Raw genomic sequence first — 21,036 nt, forward strand, 5'->3', positions numbered from 1 at the left:
TCTATACATTATTTTTTTAAATAAATGAAGGACATTTATTTTATTTTTTTATTTTTATTATTAATTAATTTATTTATTTATTTATTTATTTATTTATTATTATTTTTTTCAATATATGAAGTTTATTGTCAAATTGGTTTCCATACAACACCCAGTGCTCATCCCAAAAGGTGCCCTCCTCAATACCCATCACCCACCCTCCCCTCCCTCCCACTCCCCATCAACCCTCAGTTTGTTCTCAGTTTTTAAGAGTCTCTTATGCTTTGGCTCTCTTCCACTCTAACCTCTTTTTTTTTTCCTTCCCCTCCCCCATAGGTTTCTGTTAAGTTTCTCAGGATCCACGTAAGAGTGAAACATTTTGGTATCTTTCTTTCTCTGTATGGCTTATTTCACGTAGCATAACACTCTCCAGTTCCATCCATGTTGCAACAAAGGGCCATATTTCATTCTTTCTCATTGCCACGTAAGTACTCCATTGTGTATATAAACCACAATTTCTTTATCCATTCATCAGTTGATGGACATTTAGGCTCTTTCCATAATTTGGTTATTGTTGAGAGTGCTGCTGTAAACATTGGGGTACAAGTTGCCCCTATGCATCAGTACTCCTGTATCCCTTGGGTAAATTCCTAGCAGTGCTATTGCTGGGTCATAGGGTAGGTCTATTTTTAATTTTTTGAGGAACCTCCACACTGTTTTCCAGAGTGGCTGCACCAATTTGCATTCCCACCAACAGTGCAAGAGGGTTCCCGTTTCTCCACATCCTCTCCAGCATCTATAGTCTCCTGATTTGTTCATGTTGGCCACTCTGACTGGCGTGAGGTGATATCTGAGTGTGGTTTTGATTTGTATTTCCCTGATGAGGAGCGACATTGAGCATCTTTTCATGTGCCTGTTGGCCATCTGGATGAGGACATTTATTTTTTAAATAAATAAATGGCCCTCAAGAAGCCCACTGCTTAGTGCACGGTGGGACTGGGGGAAAGAAATGAGGAAGACAAGAGACTTAAATCTGGAAAATAATTATTCAGCTCCATAAAAACTTCTGGGTATAATTGGCTGCTAAATGAGTACTGTGGCACTCACTTGAGATTTTAGGAGGTTGGAGAAAGGAAGGCTCCATAAAAAAAGTAGGACTTCTCGGCCTTGAAAAAGTACATAATGTCTATACAACTGAGAATGTTTGGGACTAATGGAGACTTATTCATTCAGCACATAAGTAATGGGTATCTACTTGGTGCTTGGGATGCAGCAGTGAACAGAAGAGATGAAAACAATCCCTCCCTCATGGAGCTTCTATTCTTATAGGCAGAGACAAACAATAAGTAAATAAGTGAGTTTATGGTATATTAGCAGGTGTAGGAAGCTTTGGGGAAGAAAAAAAATCAAAGAAGAATGATACAGAGGGTCAACATGGGTGCATCTAGTCACACAGTGGGTGCAATGACTGGTTCCCAAGAAGTAAGATAGGGAACCATGTAGATCTTTTGGGAAGAACATGCAGGCAGAAGTAACAGAAGGTACAAAGGTTCTGAGGTATGTGTATGCCTGGTCTATGTGGTTGGCTCAGAGTGAACTAGAGCAAAAATAATAGTGGTTGGGTTCAAACTTTTTCTTTTATTTTGAGTGAAGGGGAGAAGCATTGGAAGGTGTATTAATTTTCTTTTGCTGTGTAACAAATTAACCACAAACTTAGTGGCTTAAAACAGCATACATTTATTATCTCATCATTTCCAAAGGTCAGGATTCTGGCATGTTTTCAGTGGGTCCTCTACTCAGGATCTCACTAGGGTGAATCAAGGTGTCAGCTGGAGTTGCAACCTCATATGAGGTTTTGGGATCCTTTTTCAAGTTCACTGATTATTGGCAGAATAATAGTTGTGTCATTGTTGAGTAATAGTTGAATTATAGTTGTAGGACTGAGATCCCCACTTTCTTGTTCCCTTTTAGCCTGAAGTCATTCTCAACTCCCAGAGGCAACTTGCTATTCCCTGCCACATGGCCCTCTCCATAGCATGGCTGTTTTTGAGGGCATCTCTGCTGCTTTGACTTCCTCGGTCTCTGACCTCTGGACCTTCTTTTAAAAGGGCCCACCTGATTAAACCAGGTCCACCTACAGCAGGGGCAGGAATGTTGGGACCGTTTTAGAATCCTGTTTACCCCAGAGGGCTGGAGCATGGTCTGACTTCTGTTTCAGCAGGATTGCACTGGTGCTACATTGAGAATAGATGGCAGGGGGGAGGGGGGAGCATAAATAGAAACTGGGTGACCAGTTAGGAGGCCATAATGGGATATTGGGATGGAGAGGGCTGAGAGTGTGTTGAGACTGTTGCATGGCCAGGGAATGCCTGGAAGTCTAGAAGGAGATTCTAGACTTTATTTTGATGACAAAAGTCACCATGGTAGATTTGAGTTGGGGACAAATGTAACTATAGATTCACCCATGCATGATTGCTCAGAGGCTCCTTTGCCTCATCCTATAGAAGGATTTGTTTATAGTAAAAGCACAGTGGTTACCAAGAAGCAAGAGGTGGAGCAGAGGTGAGTAAACATGCCTGGGTTTGCTGAGGATGCTGCAGCCAGGTGTCACTTGGGATCCCCAAGAAATCTTCAGGCTCTGACTCAGGTCAGCATCTCCATTGCCCTCTTGTCTTAGGACCTCCCATTACCCCTTCTTTCCTCCTATCAAGGAAGATGTCTCAAAGGATCCCACAAGGCGGAAAGCAGAAGCAGTCTGAAAAGTGTGGCAGTGATGTGCCTGCGAATATCTACTAGTCTGAGACTTGTCACCTCTCCAGGAGGGAGAAGGAAAGAGAATGAGGCATGTTTGAGGCAGGGTTGTTGAGGGCCAGTGTGGAAATCAATGTGAAAATATCTACCTCAGAGCCTGGCATAGAGCAGGTCCTCGATCCAGTGATGTTTACTGTGCTTCGAGTGACTAATATGCCAGCCTTGTCTCGAGGAGTTTTGGTGAACACAAGTTTTCAAATAGCCTGTGTGCAACAAACGTGTGTGTGTGTGTGTGTGTGTGTGTGTGTGTGTGTGTATTCTAAACTCAGGCTGTCTGGGTTGAGACCCTGGCTCCAGCACTTAATTGCACGATGTTATGCAAATCACTGACCCCTGTGTGCCTCGCTTCCCTCTTTGTAAATGAGGTGATAATAGGGGCCCCTGGGTGGCGCAGTCGGTTAAGCGTCCGACTTCAGCCAGGTCACGATCTCGCGGTCCGTGAGTTCGAGCCCCGCGTCAGGCTCTGGGCTGATGGCTCAGAGCCTGGAGCCTGTTTCCGATTCTGTGTCTTCCTCTTTCTCTGCCCCTCCCCCGTTCATGCTCTGTCTCTCTCTGTCCCAAAAATAAATAAACGTTGAAAAAAAAAATTAAAAAAAAAAAAAATAAATAAATGAGGTGATAATAATAGCACCTGCCCCAGAGAATTGGTGTAAGGGTTGCATTAATGACACGTATTAACATTTGTAAAGTGTTTAGAACAGCACCTGGAATACAGGTATGCTACATAAGTGCTTGATACATAAAACGTGTAAATCTTGAAATCTCAAATGAGGTCTCCTCATCTTGTGGTGTTCTTTCTCAATTCTTGCAACCACCTGCACTGGATGTGAATGGAGCTGAAGGACTCACCTTTATGTGATTGAAGGAGACAGGGTTCCCAGGTGAGCCTTGCTGGGGGGATTTTTGTGGTTACCTGAGCTCAGCCCAGAGCCAGGCTGACTGGCCTGCACGTGGCTTCCAAGCTCCACCCCACACTACAGAGGCCCAGTTTCTGGGGACTGGAACTGGGAATAAGCTTTAAAAACATTCTCTGGAGATTTTAATATCTAACTAGCCATGGTACTTACTGATAGTATTGATTTGTCTTTTTTGCCTGTGTTAATTTTTACTTTTGTCTGTGGAGAGTGAGCAAGTATGTGTGTGAGGTAATCCTTTGTCATCCACCTGCTCTGACGGAGTTATGGTAACAACCGGTTTGGATGTGGGCTTTTGTACCAAAGCTCATTCCATTGTCAGGTTGGTGAATAAAGCTCATTATTTGTTTCTGCGCTGCTGTTAAGACACAGAGAGCTTTCTTGTTCCCTCATTCTCTCTCTCTCTCTCTCTCTCTCCAATGTAGGCATGAACACTTTATGACCATTTCCTACATCTCCTTCTGAGTCAGATAGAAATATTTGATGGCCAGCAGTGCTGATAATAACTGATCCAGAGGTTAGAGCAGGGAGTAGAAAGACAAGGCCTTGGCTTGGTTTGAGGAGAGCAGGAGAGCTTCTGAGAAGTGGAGAAAGAAAAGCTCTTCCTCAGATCAACCCCCCCCCCCCCCCCCCGGCCTTCTGGCACTGCTAAGGGGACAGTCAAGTTGAATAATTTAGAATTGCATCTTTAGTGGGCTGTTAATCTCCACCCCCACCCCCCTCAGAACAGAATAGCTCAAAACAGAGCTATCTTTCTGACCCTCCCCGATTGTTTTGTTATGGCTAATGGACTGATTTCTAGTTATATAACCTCTTCTCAGTTAGATGAAATCTCATTATTCCACAGTGTGGTGCACTTCAGGTCTGGGTTCACATTGAGCCACCTGAGAGGAGCTGGGAACGTGCTGTTTCTCATCATTTCCACCCAGCAAGAGAATTGGAGAGAAAGAGCTACACCCAAGCCAATTATGGCAGGGTCCTTGGGGGCTGTTATGTAATCTTCCAGAGACAGTGGAATGGAGTGGGCCTTGAGTTCCAGTGGGCACACTGGCTGAAGTCTTTTCTGTACTCCAGGTCTTGGGTAAGTTCTCTTTTAAACTCAGAGGATTTTGATGTATTTGTATGTGACTGGGTGAGGCAGGAGTCTTTTAATTTGACTTTAGATTTTCTTGCCTACAAATAAACAAAATGAGAAAATGAACAAAAATAAAGAGGTCTTTCTTCCAGGCCTGGTAATTGCTGTGTTTTAGGTCCTAAGTGAGCCCTGATCCAGGCAAATCGGGTCAGCGACACAATAATCTTTAAATCCAAATATGAAAACTCTGACTCCCAGGACAGGTACACAGTTCCACTGGGACACAGAAGCTTTGGTGAGATGTCTAGGTCTGGTGTCCTCTGAAACAATTAGGGTGGCAGTATAGCATGGTGGGGGACAGTATGGAGGGCTTTGGGGTCAGCAAAACTGGTTTGATTCTGCTCTGCCACTTACCAGTCATGTGATCTTGGACAAGTCACTTTATCAGGAAAACAGAAGCCACTCTTAGTTTTTAAACAGAGGGTATTTGGGGCGCCTGGGTGGCGCAGTCGGTTAAGCGTCCGACTTCAGCCAGGTCACGATCTCGCGGTCTGTGAGTTCGAGCCCCGCGTCAGGCTCTGGGCTAATGGCTCGGAGCCTGGAGCCTGTTTCCGATTCTGTGTCTCCCTCTCTCTCTGCCCCTCCCCCGTTCATGCTCTGTCTCTCTCTGTCCCCAAAATAAATAAACGTTGAAAAAAAAAATTTAAAAAAAAAAAATAAATAAACAGAGGGTATTTAATTTTACAGGCAATTGAAGAGCTAAAGTGACAAACGGCATGTGGGAGCTGGGACCCAGGTAGGGGGGACATGTTATCAGAGTTCAGAAGCCAGGGCTTTCCCTGGGAGCTGGGACCATGGAGGGAGGAATGTCAGTGGGGAGCTAGAGTCATGGGGAGACAAAGAATGGCTGGAGATGCCATTCACAGAAGAGAGAGAAGAGGAGAAATACCTGGGGTTTTCCTTTCTTCTCACCCTACAATGCTGTACCAGTGCCCCCATTGGCTGAGACTGCTAGAAGGCAAAGGAGCCTGGGAAATGGGTCTTCTGTGATACAAAACAAAGCAGGGAAAGGGAAGGGAATGGATCAAATAACTAATAGGTACATGGCTTGCATAGCCAGTAATGTCTTTAAATAAATTGTATCTAATGATTAATCACTAACTACTGCTATTGCTGAGGCTCAGGCATGGAGGAGCCAATGGACACTCTCAGTTGTCTGGGAGAAGAAGGGAATGCAGTGTTTGCCCACATAGGTACTTCCTGTGCATATAGCACCTCCACCCTCTGTCCATTTAGCAGAAGGAAGAGCCCTAAGTGACTGGGGGTGGACTCAGCTTCCAGTTGAATGTATCTCAGACTGTGTTCTCTACAGGAAGCCTTGCTCCAAATGTACTCTCTTAGTCTGGTTTCCTCCAAAACCAACCTTGGGACAGGGACCTGGGTGCAAGTAGTTTATTTCAAAGGTGATCTCAGAAAACAGGAGTGAGGGCATGGAGAAGGGACACAAGGAAGGGAGAAAAGCCAATAAAGGGTGAATTAATGAGCAGATTACTATGGGTCATTGGGTTTGGTCCTACTGGAGACTTTCTGACAAATTATGTGGAATACATTTAAGCATCATCATCCTACCAATGAACAGGGAGACTGGGGCTTTACTTCTGTCCCCCACTGGCAGAGGGTTTCCATCTGGAGAGTAACTTTTCCTTGTCTTCTAGGCCATCTGTGGTGGAGCAAGCTCCCTCAATGCTGGAGAAAGTCCTTTGGCAGAGAAGAAGCTTACAGCATGCTGGGACCTGCCTGCTGCACCTGTGGGGGGATTTAGGTAGGCCAAGGGAAGCATGGCATGAGCACCATTTGTCATAGTCACTGAACCAAAGGAAGTAAAAAAAAAATCCCTAAAGTGTGGTATTAGGTAGTAAGAGGGGTCATCCTCACCTTTGCCTCTTGGCTCTGGGACCTGGCTTATCTGACTTTAGGGGAAATAATACCATATATTGGCCACTTCATCCTATAGGATAGCATCCCAACCGTACAGGGTGCAGGGCCCAGCAAGCACAATGGAAAAGAGATTGTCCAATTAAATCTTCAGTCATAGATGAATGCAGCCACTGCAAAACCTTGGTTAGGTAGGAAGTGTAGGGTTAGGGGGTATGGAAAGAAATACCCTGACCTCTTTCCTCCATTCTTCCCTTTCCAATCTCCTACTAGTGCCTTTCATTGGCTGAGCTCAACTGGAAGCAGAAGGAAACGTTGCCTGGATAATGCAGTCCACAGGGGTCTGTCTTCTGAAGGACAGCATGGGGCAAAGAGAGCCAGAGGATGGGGCAGAGAAGTGGCAATGAGAACACAGTCTGACTGATTGCTTCCAGAATGCCTCCCCCCTTTCCATCCAATCTCACAGTCGTCATCTTTGTTACAGCATCATCATTCTACCCGTGGACTATTGGGACAACCTCCTAACACATCTCCCTGTCTCCAATCCACCAATACTAATGCCCGTGACACAGACTGAGTCCTACCACTTCCCTTTCAGAGAACTCTGGTGTTTCTCATTCTCTAATCCTTACTGAATATGGCCAGATGAAAGGCAATTTAGGGGATAAAAAGACAATTCTGAGACTTCACATCTTATTTCTAAAAGGGAGAATCAGTATTAAGTAGCTGGAAATGGGTAATTTCACCATAAAAAAGGTGTGGTTAAAAAGAGTGTAAATTTGACGCTTTAATGTCTTAGCATCATAGCCAAGTCTCTTCTCAGTTAAAATTTTCCTTCCAGACTTGTTTTCCAGGACTTGTGTTCTGCATTCTCCCATGTGCCTTGGGTACCAGCCCTGACATCACTGGACTGCACCATCCATGCTGAGAATTCTATACCTTTGCTCTTGCTGTTCCTCCAGCCCAGAAAGCCCCTCCCCAGCTGGCCTCCTTGGTGGATGGTTTGATCAACAGTTCATGGTCAGTTGAGTCAGTACACCAGGCTTCTAGGGCCTCATACTCAGAGTGTGGTACTTAGACCAGCAGCATAGCAGTACCTGGGAGATTGTTAGATATGTAACTCTCAGGGTCACCATATCTAGAATAGAATCAGAACCTGCATCTGCACCAGATCTCCAGGTGATTCCCAGGTACTTCACAGTCTGAGAAGCAGCAAATGTTACATGAGCAACCTAAGTAGGGCTTGTAGCTTGAGCAAGGCAGCTTGGTTCCTTATCTGGTCTTCTTAGAATAAAGGTTAGGGGACTCAGTTTTTAGTTAGTTGTAAACCACTTGTATTATTAGCTCTGAAGTTATAAGGGGGATAACAAAATGGTTAAGAGAATGAGCTTTTGCATGATACAGCCATGGGTTCAAACCTCAGTTGTCTCACTTACTAGCTTGGAACTTAATAAAGGCAGTTAATGTCTCTCTGCCTCCACTTCCCAAAGTGTAACGTATTAATGACATCAGAGCATAGGAGCAAGGATTAAATGAAATCAGATGTGTCCATTGTTTAATAAATGTTAACTGTATTTGTTATTGCAAACCCGTGAAGCAAAGTTACTAGGCAAGAAGCCCTTGTGTGGGAAGGTCTTGGCCATTTAACTAGTGGTGGGAGGGGTAGGCCTTTGGTGATATAATAGGAACCTAGGGGCCTCAGAGTGACAAATCAGAGAAAACAAAGGTGCATCCAAGATAAGTTTAGTCTACCTGGCTGAACAGATGATCCCCCAGCAGAACAATGTCTGTAGGCACTATCGGGAAGGTAAGATGTATCCTGGTGGGCTCCTTGGAGGTAGGGTTATGGGGATTGGTGACCCCTCCTTTTAAGATATAAACTCAGCTGTATGTGATTAGACTGGACTAAAAAGGAGATATGCCACCATCCTCCTGAACAGCTCATGTGAAATAACCCTTATCATCTAATATCTTACTAGCACTCCATTACTTAAAAAACACTAATTTCCATCATCTCTTTTAATTTGTTATGAGACAGGGTTAGCATGCTATTCAAGTCTCCCATGACTGCCCACTTCTGCTGATTCACACAGGAAAAATAATCTAGTCCAGGGTAAAAAACAAACCTTGAGCTTGTCTCCCCAGACTTTGACATTTTGAGTAAGAAATAGAAGGGATTGAGGGCTCATGAGGTGTCTTCCTCCCTCCTCCCTGTTGAAGGTTGTGACTTTGGAAAAGAGAGGAAGCCATGGGACAGGAGCAGCTGGCTTTGGAGAGGTTTTTCAGGCTATAGAATTGATGGATTTAACATATCAGAGTGATGAGTTACTGGCATGGATATAGTGAAATCTCAGGAAGTGTGGGGTTAGGGCCTGGATGTTTGCAAAACCATCTTGAAGACTTTAAAGGGGCATTTGAGACTGTGGAGAAAAATGCCCAGAGAAAAATAGAAAGCCCAATATGATCAATGGCACATGGAAGCAATTGACTAATTTTCAAATGAAAACAAGAAGCAAGAGGCTAGGAACATTGTTATAGACTCTAGAACCAATTGCACAGGGTGTGGGCCACAAACTGAACTTGAATGTTAATGTAAGAAGGGAAATATGTACGTAGATTTATTTTCTTCATTTGGTAGGTTTATGTCAAACTGAGGACTGTCACTATTGCTGAGAGGATTCAGCCCGGTGGGTATGCTATATGTCCTGTTCCTGTCCAGCAGCACTGCACAGTGGGTAAATCTTGGCCTCAGGAGTTCAAATCCTGGCTCTATTCCTTACTGTCTATGTGACTTTGGACCACTTCTCTAAGTTTTTGGTTTTTTTTTTTTTTTTTTAGTGATAATTTTCTCATCTGTGAAGCAGGAGAAGTCTATCTCATAAGATTATTCAGAAAATTCAGTTAAATAGTATAAGGAAAGAATACAGTTCAACACAGTGAATGGTCTATTATTATCAGTGGAACCTTTTCTATTCTGGTGACCTGAACTGGCTCTTCCAAGTATTCACTCTAGCATCCACCCTGGCCTGACCTAGCTTTCCAGAGGCAAAAGGAATTCCAAGGTTACTTGAAAGCCACAGAAAATACCACATGGGTACAGAAGAAGCTGCCCAGACAGGAGATGGAGGGAGATGACAGAGAGGCGGGAGGAAAATAAGGGGCAAATGACATCTTGAAAGCTCAAGGAGTATGAGTGATTACTCATTGATTGATGAGTGATCACTAATGTTACAGTCTAGAGAAAGGGGACACGTGCTGTCCAGGGGAGAGCACGAGGAGACCTCTGAACCTGGGGGAAGGGCGTGGTATGATAGGAGGTGGGAGACCTGGGTGCTAGTCCCACCTGTTGTGACATCTTGGGAAATCCATTGGCCTCTCTGTCTTGCCCTTCCTGTTATGGTTAATGATTTATTCTTTTCTATGTATTTTAGTTTTAAAGGAGTCTATGATTAAAGAATTGAGTTTAGGGGCAGCTGGGTAGCTCAGTCGGTTGACTTCAGCTTAGGTCATGATCTCAATGTTTGTGGGTTTGGGTCCTGAGTTGGGCTCCGTGCTGAATGCTTGTTCAGAGCCTGGAGGCTGCTTCGAATTCTGTGTCTCCTTCTCTCTCTGCCCCTCCCTTGCTAGCGCTCTCTCTCACTCTGTCTCTCAAAAATATATAAATGTAAAAAAAAATTTTTTTTAATGATTTACTTTAAATTGGAAATTCAGTCGTTTTTTTTTTTTTTTTTTTTTTTAAAGGAGATAGAAATTTATTGAATACACCACAGGGAATCAGCAGGTAGGACATCGAGGGAGGGACTATATGCCAAGAGGCAGTGATTGGCCTAGTTAAAGGGGGAAGGTGAGGAGGTATGGGAACATATGAAATTTCCCAGAAATTCAGTCTTAATTCAACAAGTGTTTAATGAGCACCTAGAAAGCTCAATGTTCTTACTGTGTTCAAAGCACCCTGGGGATCACATCCCTGGTTTGGAATTCTGGATTTGTCATCCATTATAGTTTGTCTTGGATGAATCATTCATCTTTCTCCATCTTTCATTTCCCCATGTGTTTAATGGTAATTGAGCACTGACTGACCCATCAAGGTACCAGGATGAGGAATAGGACTTAGAGAAGTTGTGTAATTTGTTCAAGATCTCATGTCTGCAAGCTGTAGAGCTGGGAGGTGAGCATAAGTCTGCTTTTCCCCCCACATACTTCCTGTCCATGCCTGTTTGCCACCTTCTCTATCAACAGAAGAAGCATTGCCAGGCTATTTGTCTCTATCATAGAGCAAACCTAGTGAATTATACTTAGTTATTCATCTGTCTTTACGGCTAGGTGTAAGATTCTTAAAAACGGGATGATTCTGAATTACCTTTCTGTGTTCCTAAAGTCTAATAGAATGAGACTATAGATCTTCCTTCCTTTCTTCCTTCCTTCCTTCCTTCCTCACTTCCTTTCTTACTGGTAACAACATAGGTTTCTACTAAACACATTATTCTACTAAACACATGTTTTGTTCCACTTAATCTGTGCTCATTTGTTGAATGAATGGCTAATACTTGCCATTCAGCTTGTGTTTTGTAAAAGTAAGAGGTTAGGTCAGGCCCTATGCCTCTCACCAGAGCAATGTCCTCTTGGCCCTTACACTGGTAAGAGAAGGTCCCAAGAGAAGCAGATGGGGAGGAGGCAGGAATGCTCAAGTGAGCTATGTAGGAACACTGGGCTTTGGAGCATAAGGGCCCTTAACAGTCATGTGGAAGAGCAGCTCTCCACAGACAGGGGTATCTTCAAATTGGAGTTAGGTTACAAGAATTTTTTTCAAATAATAACTGATAGAAGTTGTAGAATTTTTTTGTTCAAAGTTATCCCTGGAGCAACATCATTTTTCAGGTAACCCAGGTCATCCATGGGCCGAGTTACATATCCCATACATCTGAAAACATGAGCTCAACCCATTTCCCACTTCTTCCATTACCTTTGTATTAGTTAGGATGCAGATTTTGCTATTCTAACAAAGACCCAAAGCTGGAGCTGGCACAAATCTTCAGAAATTTTGAGAGCTGGCTGTTAAATACAGTCCTCATTAAAACTTAAATTATATAAACTTGAAAGGGGATAAAGTATATTAAAAACAAAAGTAATGAATACTCAAAACCACTTCCTAAGAATTTTACCACATTTTACTATTTTCTGTGCTCTCACGGTGATTTACATCTATTGCACGTGCATGGTGGTGTTGCTCTACGGTGGTACGATTCTGCAACCCCACGGTTCTGACCATCTAGGCTCCGTTGATTTTGCTGTTCTGGCATTTCAATACTTGCATTCCATCCTGGGTCCAAGGAAGCTTGCCAAAGCTTTAACATCCTGCCTGTACCCCAGGCAGAGGAAAGAGGAGAAATAGGAGGAGAGGTTCATTTCTTCTCTCTTTAGTGCATGGTCTTGAATTTGAATATATCACTTCTGCTGACTTCCTACTGGCCACACCTAGCTGTAAAGGAGCCTGGCAATAAGGCTTTCATCTGGGATGCCCATGTGCCTGGCTAGAACTCTGTCCCTTTCAAAGGAAAGTATGGATACTGGGGAATGGCTGGCACTTTCTATTATAACATTGCAATGGTTCTTCTCAGCTAGCTCTAGGCCACTAAGTGCTGTCTCCCACCCTCACCTCGCCTTTTCTGAAAGCCTATTACAGGGTTTTAGGAAATGCTTGTGCCACTGTTTGTAGCTGGTATAGACATGGCATCTTCTAGCCAATCTTACATCTTCAGCCTCCAGACAGTGAGAAGAGACTAAGACACATGAGCCAGGACTGTCTCTTCTAGAGAGAGAGCACCAGCAGATGAACACTGGCATGGAAGCCACCCCACCACCCATTCAGGGCTGAGCTGGGCTCCAGGTGGGGAAGGGATAATGATACCATGAAAAATAAGATAGCGGGCACCTGGGTGGCTCAGTCAGTTGAGCATCTGACTTCAGCTCAGGTCATGATCTCATGGGTTTGTGGGTTTGAGCTCTGTGTTGGGCTCTGTGCTGACAGCTCAGAGCCTGGAACCTGCTTCGGATTCTGTGTCTCCAATCTCACTGTCCCTCCCCCACTCATGTTCTGTCTCTCTCTCTCTCTCTCTCTCTCTCTCTCTCTCTCTCTCTCTCTCTTTCTCTCAAAAAAAAAATTAGGTAGTACCTGCCTCAAGGAGCTTCTAGTCCAGATGAAGCACGTATTCCTGGAAGATCACTAAATAGTACAGATAATAACCACTAAGGACTGGGTAGCTTCTTTTTAATTTTAAATTCTGGGCAGAGAATTAGTCCTCATGAACAACCAATTCATTGTTGGATTAAACTCTTGTTTTTAGCTTTTACAGTTATAATCAAATAAAACTTACAACAAAGTTGCGTTGACATTAGTTAAAGATCTATCTAATTGTTGTGCTGCCTGGTAATTAGGCAGAAATGGTAAGCAATTCACATAAATGACTGTAATTAGTATTATTTTTACATAGCCAAGCAAAGTTTCTAATTTTCCCTGTTATCCTGTGTAGTTTATTCGTTGTCACTCTCAGCTCCAGCCATAGCTAATACTTATGTAGGTTCCCTGGCTCTCTCTAGCCTCTGGCCTGTGCTTGGATGGCCTCTCCTGTATTTCCCTACTAAGCCCCCTTAATACTGGGAAGTGGCATGGCAGAGTGGTCAAGTGCTTGGGGTTGGAGTCAAAATGCCTTCACAACTTACCTCATGACTTAAGCTGGGTGAACTTGGTGAATTGTTTTATCTTTCACTTCCTCAGAATTGCCCGTACACAATTCCTGAGAATGTGCCTAGGTCCTGTTGGTTGTTATGAGCTCATTTATTCATTCATCTTTTCAATAAAGAATTTTAGCATCTGCTATTAACCAGGTGCTGCTCTAGGTGCTGAGAATTAGTAGTCAACCAAACAAAGTCCTATGGTTTACATTTTAGAGGAGGGAGACAGACAGATAATAACTAGTGAAGTTTATCAGGTGGTGATTAGTCTGATGAAGAAAACAAAGCCTACTAAGGTATTAGTGTGAGGGAGGTTGCTATTTTAGCAGAGGAAGTGTATCAGTTGACTACACTAGGTGAAACCGCAGTAACAAACAACCCCAATATCTCAGGGCTTTTTTGTTTTGTTTTGTTTTTGCTACATGTCCACTGTGGGACAATAAGGGATTCTTCTCCACATGCTTATCACTATGGGACCTGGGCTGCTGAGTCTGTATGTTCTAGACTGTCCATGGTCATTATAGCAGGCTGAAGGGAGAATGTGAGGAATATGATCACTTATGTCTGGAAGTGAAATTGACTTGACTTCAAGGACTTGGCAGAGAATGTGGGACCCCTGGAAGGAGAGGAACCAGAAATATTGATGTGTGGAGTCATCTCCATTTACTCCAGATATGTTGTCTGTCTTTTGCTGCCATGATGGGTGCTCTTGAGCCTGAACTCAATGGACTATATCATTAAGGCTCCCTTGCCCTCTAACTCCTGGTTGTATTTGGCCAAAAGTATGCAGCTGCAGAGGACCTGAGGATGGGTAGGGGGTAGGTACTTGTTCTTTCTGCTCCCTGTTTGGCCATAATTCCAGCAACACCTCCACCAAGCACTGCCATGCCCATGGCTGCAGCTCTCAGATGGGCTCTGGTAACACCATTTCCTTGCCTTGTCCTTCAGGACTAGGGATAAAGTGGTGTCAGCCTCCTAGCATTGCCAATCCTTAGGACCTCAAAATATCTTCTTGATTTCTTCTGTGAACAGTACCTTCAGGAAAAAGCTCTTCAAAGATCATACCTGAGATGACATTTGGAGTGAAGGAGAAAGTCAAGCAGGTATCTGGGGAAGATGGTTGAGTAGATAGGACAGACCTGGAGGAGGAGGTAAGGGTGTGGTGCTGAGCACATTCAAGGACCAGAAACCAGGCAGTGTGGCTGGAGCCAGTGAGAGTGGTGGGGTGAGTGGAGGTGAGGAAGCAGCAGAAGTGGAGAACAGAGAGTTAGGGACCTCTCCGATTACATCGGGTTCTTCTGGGGGATGAGAGGGATTTGGGATTTTACTCTGAGTGACATAGGAAACCACCGGGGGTTTTTAAGCAGGTGAGTGACACGATCTGACTTACAATTTCAAAGGGTCACTCTGATTTTTAGGGACAAAATGGAGGTGAGGAGATCTGTTAGGAGATTAATGCAGCAGTCTCAGAGAGAGATATGGTGGCTTGGCCCAAGGTGAGAACAGTGGAGGTGGTGACAAGGGGCCAAATTGGGGTAACATATTTAAGGAGAGATAGCACAAGATGTGCTGACCAATTGGATGCTGGCATGAGAGAAGTAGAGAACTCTTCGGAGAGGAAACACTGAAGGGGATGCAGTTTTGTGGGAGGTGAGGGTAGAAATTGAGTGTCCATTTCCATTCATGTTAAGTTAAAGATACCCATTGGACCTTGCAGAGGAGCTGTTCAGTTAGTGGTTAGAGGGGAGATGTCAGAGCTAGAAATAAAAATGTGGTGGTTTCTAGTGGCAGGTGGTACTTAAAGCCAAGATATGACTGAACTCTCCTAAGGAGTGAGAGCAATAGAGAAGAGGTCCAAGAATCAAGTGCTGGGCATTCTAGAATTTAAAAATTCAGAAGATAAGGAGTTCCAGCAAAGGGGATTAGGAAGGAGTGGCTGAAGGAAAATTAAGTGAGGAAAGTATTTCAAGGAGGTGGTGTATTAACTGCATCAAATGCTGCTGACAGACTGAGTTAGATGAACACACTCTTTCAGGTCTTAGGTCAACTGCCCCCTCCTCTAAGAAGTCTGTTCTACCCCCTGAGTGGATTCAATAGCTTTCCAAGGTTGTGCTCCCACACACCCACTGCTTCCTTTCTGTGTTGTAATTACCTTTTGTCATATCCATATTCCCCACTGAACCCAGAGTTCCTTGAGGTAGGGATGGTGTCTTACTCATTAGCAACACTGAACTTGATGCCATGCACTTAGTAATGTTAATATTAGTTCACAAAACACATGAATCAATCAAGGTACTCTACACACCAATTCCACCACTGCAACCAACATATATTCACTGTCCAGGGCTCCAAATTTTATTCCCAAGAGTTGGAAGTTCCATATTTTTTTCACCTTGAAGGGGCCTGAATATTTGTGGACTCTTTTAAAACATTCCCATTATAGTATTTGATGCCCTGGCAATGTTCCTCCTTGTTTTCATGCTGAGAGGTTCTGGGACTATTTTCACTGGTTGAGCAACTTAGGTACCACAGGATGGTGCTGTAGAAATATGGAGATATAGATTTATGGATTGTCTGCCTTGGTGGCGACTCACTGAATTCTGAGGGAGAGACAATGGGTGGGGAGGGAGTGGGGAAAGGAAGAGAGAGAGGGGGAGGGAGGCAGGGATGGAGAAGAATAGGGAAGAAGAGAAGCAAAATGGGAGGGAGGGAAGGATAGAGAAAGAGAGAGACCCAGGGCAAGGGTAGTGGCATGGTAAGTATAGAAGAGATGGTCTTGGGGAAATGAGCTTTTTCTCCTTTGGCATCTTGGAAAAGGTCTAGTCTAAACTTTTCTTTTGATAAAAGGGAAACTGAGGTCAAGAAGTGAATGACTTATCTAAGACTTTAGAGTTGACAGTAAGAGCTGGCCTAGACCATATTCCTTATGTCTCTCAATTTGGTGTATGTTCTGTAACATGCTGGTGACTTTGGATGTGGGAAGAGTTGTCTCCTGCCCCAGGCAAATATCTTCTACTTATTCAATGATACCTGAAACTGCTTTAAGAGACAACCTTCTTGTTCCACAAATGAGAGAAGGAAGGTTAACATTGCAAATGATAGGGAGTGAACAGTGATAGGGATGCATCTCTGCTGAGGATAAATGATGGTAGTTTCTTAGGGGAAAGCCAGGGGGTTGGAGATACCCTAGTGTCTGGCTGGAAAGAGGGCAATAAAGGATAAAAATAAAGACTATAAATGTGCAATTTAAGCTGAAATTGGGTGAGTGAGGGAGAGGGAAGCAAATGTTGCTATCTAACCCTGAGCATGAACAGAACCATCTTATGATGAAGTGACTTGACTGAGCACACTTAAGAAGATAGAAGAAAGACAGAGACTCCGTTCTCATCTGCCTAGTGAGAAAGTGAGGTCTGAATCTTGATTCAACTCCTACTAAGACAAATGGTCTCCCAAGTTAGGTTCAGGTTAGTGGAGCTTAAATATGATGAACTAGGATCTGAGTTGGGACATTTTCCCTCTGGTCACTGCTTCAGTGTTCTCCCGAGCAGCGTCCATCCTGCCCTCTTAGCTACTGGGCTGTGTGTGTGTGTGTGTGTGTGTGTTTGTGTGTGGGGGTGTTCCAGGCCTTATTCAGATCTGGAGAGCTGGGTGATCCTGGGGTTCAGCAGTGGGCTTGGTCCTTAGGCCCATGAGCTGAGTGTTCTAGGGTTTGCACGAGTCTGGGGGCTTTGCCAGACTCTGTCTCACCTACCTCTTTCTAACAGTGCTAATTTCTAAGCCCAATCATTTCTACAAAGAGCCTGGCAGCCTCACCTCCCTTCTCAGTGAAGGTTTAATAGCAGAGTGCTGAAACAGGTCTCATTGCTAAGCCTTCATTATTTCCACAATGTATACTACAGGACTCCTACTAACATACCATGAAGCATTGTCCTAATTAAAACTAAATGACTCATGTCAAATTAAATGAGCAGAGTACATTGGGTTAGCCAAGGCTCTGGCTTGCAATTGCATGTTTGTTTACTTGTTAATTGGCCAAGTTCAATCATCTACAGCAGCCTTTTCTTCTCATCAATGTAAATTACTGATGCTTCAGATTTGATCTGCTGGGGAGCCCTGGCCTGGGAGATAGGATACCTGACAATCGGTCCCACTGTGTTATCTTGTAAAGCTGTTAAACCATCTTGTGCTTAGTTTCTCCTGGCGCAAAGGAAGCATGCTCTTCACCACCTATCTGCTTTTTATGGATGCTGTAAAGCCACTGTAAATTGGAGACATCCAAAGAGTTCCTACGTGTGCTCCTCTCTGGAAGAGCTTTGGTCCAAAGTTAAGGAGCTTCTAAGTTCAGGGGTCTAGCAGGGCTTTGAAGGCTAATATATATAAGTGAAAATTCTATCAGAGAAACAGAACTGATAGAATATATGATACTGTTGTATGTATAGTATATGTATATAGTAGTGTATATATGTGTATATACGTGTGTGTGTGTGTGTGAAGAATTTAGTGCAAAGAACTGGCTTATACAATTGTAAGGGCTGGTTAGGCCAATCTGAAATCCATAGGGCAGGCCATGAGGAAGGGCAGACTGAAAACTCTCCGTAGGAGCTAAAGTTGTAGTCCACAGGAAGGATTTCTTCTTCCTTAGGGAAACCTCTGTTCTACTTGAAAGGTCTTTCAGCTGATTGGTTCAGACCCACTTAGATCATTGAGGATATTCTCCTTAAAGTCAACTGGTTGTAGATGTTAATCACACCTACAAAATACCTTCACAGAAACACCTAGATTAGTGTTTGCTTGAATAACTAGCTACTGTAGCCTAGTGAAGTTGACACATAAAGCTGACCATTGCAGCTATAATCTAGAAGTGGACATCCAATTTAGCAATATTGCTTTTGCTTGGCTCAGTTGGATAGAAAATACTATCATGTCCATGGGTTCAGTTCAATTTTTAGAGAGATTCTCTTCCAAATATTTCATTCATTCACACTTCCATCAGACATTATTTGGAGCCTTTGCACTGAGGTAGGAGCTAGACACACATGTATAGCTCCAATGAGTGGTGGTTAGTCTGTGCCACAGTGGAGTTTACTGTGGGTGAAATGAGCATATACACAGAGGACAACATGGTGAATATGACAAGAGACATATGCATGTGGCTTTAAGAAGCTCACCCAGGGAAATCATAGGGGCTTCCAGGAGGAGGTAATGCCATGAATGAGGAAGATGGCGAAGGGAGAAGAAAGAGGGACATATGTGTAGAGGGGCCATCCCAAGCAGAGAGGACACAAAGCTAAGCAAAGCACAAAGGTGAGGGGCGCCATAGATTTGTTAGGGACTATAAGCAGGTCTGTGGTTCAGGGATGAGGATAATGAAGTGGTGGAAATTAGTGAGGCTGGGAAGATGGCGAGAGTTGCATTCTGAACACCCTCATAGAGGAGTTTGGACTTATATGGCAGGGACAACATTATCCCCTCTGCATTTTATTTTATTTTATTTTTTTTTTCAACGTTTATTTATTTTTGGGACAGAGACAGAGCATGAACGGGGGAGGGGCAGAGAGAGAGAGGGAGACACAGAATCAGAAACAGGCTCCAGGCTCTGAGCCATCAGCCATCAGCCCAGAGCCTGACGCGGGGCTCGAACTCCCGGACCGCGAGATCGTGACCTGGTTGAAGTCGGACGCTTAACCGACTGCGCCACCCAGGCGCCCCTCCCCTCTGCATTTTAAAGGGCCCCCTGGAGTCTGTGGGAAGGATGGGATTAGTGTGGACAAAACTAGGGAGAGGAAAGCCCATTAGAGGCTAGCAATACTGACGGTCAGGATCAGGGAAATTCTTTAAGATTTGGAAAGAAGGCATCCAGAAGTACTTGGGAGGTGAACTCCGTAGAACTAGGTAGTTGGTCGGTCCTGTGGGTGTGTAAGGAGAAGTGAGAAGTAGAAGACAGAGCTACTGTTTCACGTGGAGAACACAGGGGGAGTGAAGATTTATGGGGGAAGATGATGAGCTCAGTTGGGGCTATGTTGAGTTTGAGGTGTCAGGGTGACATACAGCTGCCAGTTATTAGCTTGATCTGTGGCTGTGGGGTTCAAGGAAGTGTTCTGGGCTTGGTACTTGGGATATGAGGTGTTTGGGAGCCATTGGAAATAGGTACTAGTACAAAGCATGCAGTAGATAAGATTATCCAGAAACAGATCCATGAGACAGACATTGTCTCCAACTCACAGACAGAAAACTGGGTTAAGACTCCTATTTTGTAAAAAAAAAAAAAAAAAAGGCAAATACCAGTGGGAAGTACATTTGCCACATCATTTTCCCTTACTTGTGAATGAATCCTATTAGGTTAGGATTTTCTACAGAGATGCAGCCCTCTCTCATATGGGAAGGGACTAAGACTCAGGGGCTAAGATTCAGGGGACTAGGACACAGCTCCTGGGTGTCAGAGTGGAGCCAGAACACATGCCTTTTAAATTCTAGCCAGGTCTTTCCTTGTCTGTGTGAGGCATAGAGGGACAATTTTGACTGGGTGGATGAGGGAGGACACCTGTGGTACTGGGTATGCAGGGCTAGGAGGGTTGTGGCAGACTATTGGGCAGGAACTCTTGGGCAAGGAGGGGAGAGGTCCCTGGGAAAGGGGCCTGGGCTGTTTCCACTACACAGCACACAGGGCATGCCCCAGGGCTTTCTCTTTCACACCAAGGCTTGTTATGGTCCAAGTGAATACCCTACCCTCCTACCACCAGTAGTGTTCAGAAAATAATCTAACCTGTCATTAATCAGTTAGTATAATTTATAATCAGCATGAAAAAGAGGGAAAGAAATGGTGAGTAAGACAGAGAGTCACCCAGGAGCCAGACGGTGCAGCCTCTGCATGGTTCCCCCTGAGGCTGCGTTAGCATCCAGGTTTACCTGAAACTGTGGGCTGCAGCCAATGTTTTGGTAGCTAAGGAGCCCCACATGTGTAAACTGGCCCTGACCTGACCACAATGGTCAGTTTGCCCTGCTCTGCATATACCATTCAGGGAGAGTTGGCTATCATCCAGTGTACTTTGCACAAAGGCAGAAAGATGTGTATGGGATCCTGGAACGTTAGTTGCTATAGCAACATCTGCCTTTATTATCACCTAAACCCATTCACTGTATAAATATAGTAACTATTTGACTTCCCCACCCCCAGTCCACTTGGTATGATTTAAAAAAAATTGCAACAACCAAAAAAATAAAAATAAAAACAACCCACCAACAAACTGCAGTATCATGGGTGTATGGGTAGAGGGGGAGATGGCTACTTTTTACAACCAATACAGGAAGGGTACATTCCTATAAGTAATGGGACAAAGTTGCATGGAAAGTTGAAAGAACAGGAACGAAGTAGGAGAGGTGTAGAAGAAGGAAATATTACAGTGGAAAGAAGTCTAATTTGTAATCAGACCTGAGCTCAAATCTTGGCATCACTGCTTATACCTGAGTAATATTGGGACACTCAATCCCCTGAGCCTGTTTCCTTATCTGCAAAATGGGAGAACCATATCCCACAGCCTACTTCAGCAACATGGTCTCCTTCTATGAGGCCTGAAGACCCCATCTCTAATG

General features: G+C 44.1%; 1 protein-coding gene across 1 annotated transcript in view; it reads left to right on the forward strand.

Annotated features, from left to right (window-relative positions):
• CACNA1E (calcium voltage-gated channel subunit alpha1 E) overlaps positions 1 to 21,036 on the forward strand; it is a 660,165-nt gene that overhangs the window by 87,386 nt on the left and 551,743 nt on the right. The window contains exons 17-19 of the mRNA XM_086694634.1: positions 4,552 to 4,785; positions 6,495 to 6,601; positions 6,988 to 7,734. Coding sequence (XP_086550760.1) covers positions 7,636 to 7,734 — 99 coding nt within the window. The 5' untranslated portion in view covers positions 4,552 to 4,785; positions 6,495 to 6,601; positions 6,988 to 7,635. The remainder of the gene's footprint in view (positions 1 to 4,551; positions 4,786 to 6,494; positions 6,602 to 6,987; positions 7,735 to 21,036) is intronic.

The sequence above is a fragment of the Puma concolor genome, chromosome E4 (assembly GCF_028749965.1).
Source record: "Puma concolor isolate L17-30 chromosome E4, mPumCon1.1.hap2, whole genome shotgun sequence".
In the NCBI taxonomy this organism is placed as follows: Eukaryota; Metazoa; Chordata; class Mammalia; order Carnivora; family Felidae; genus Puma; species Puma concolor.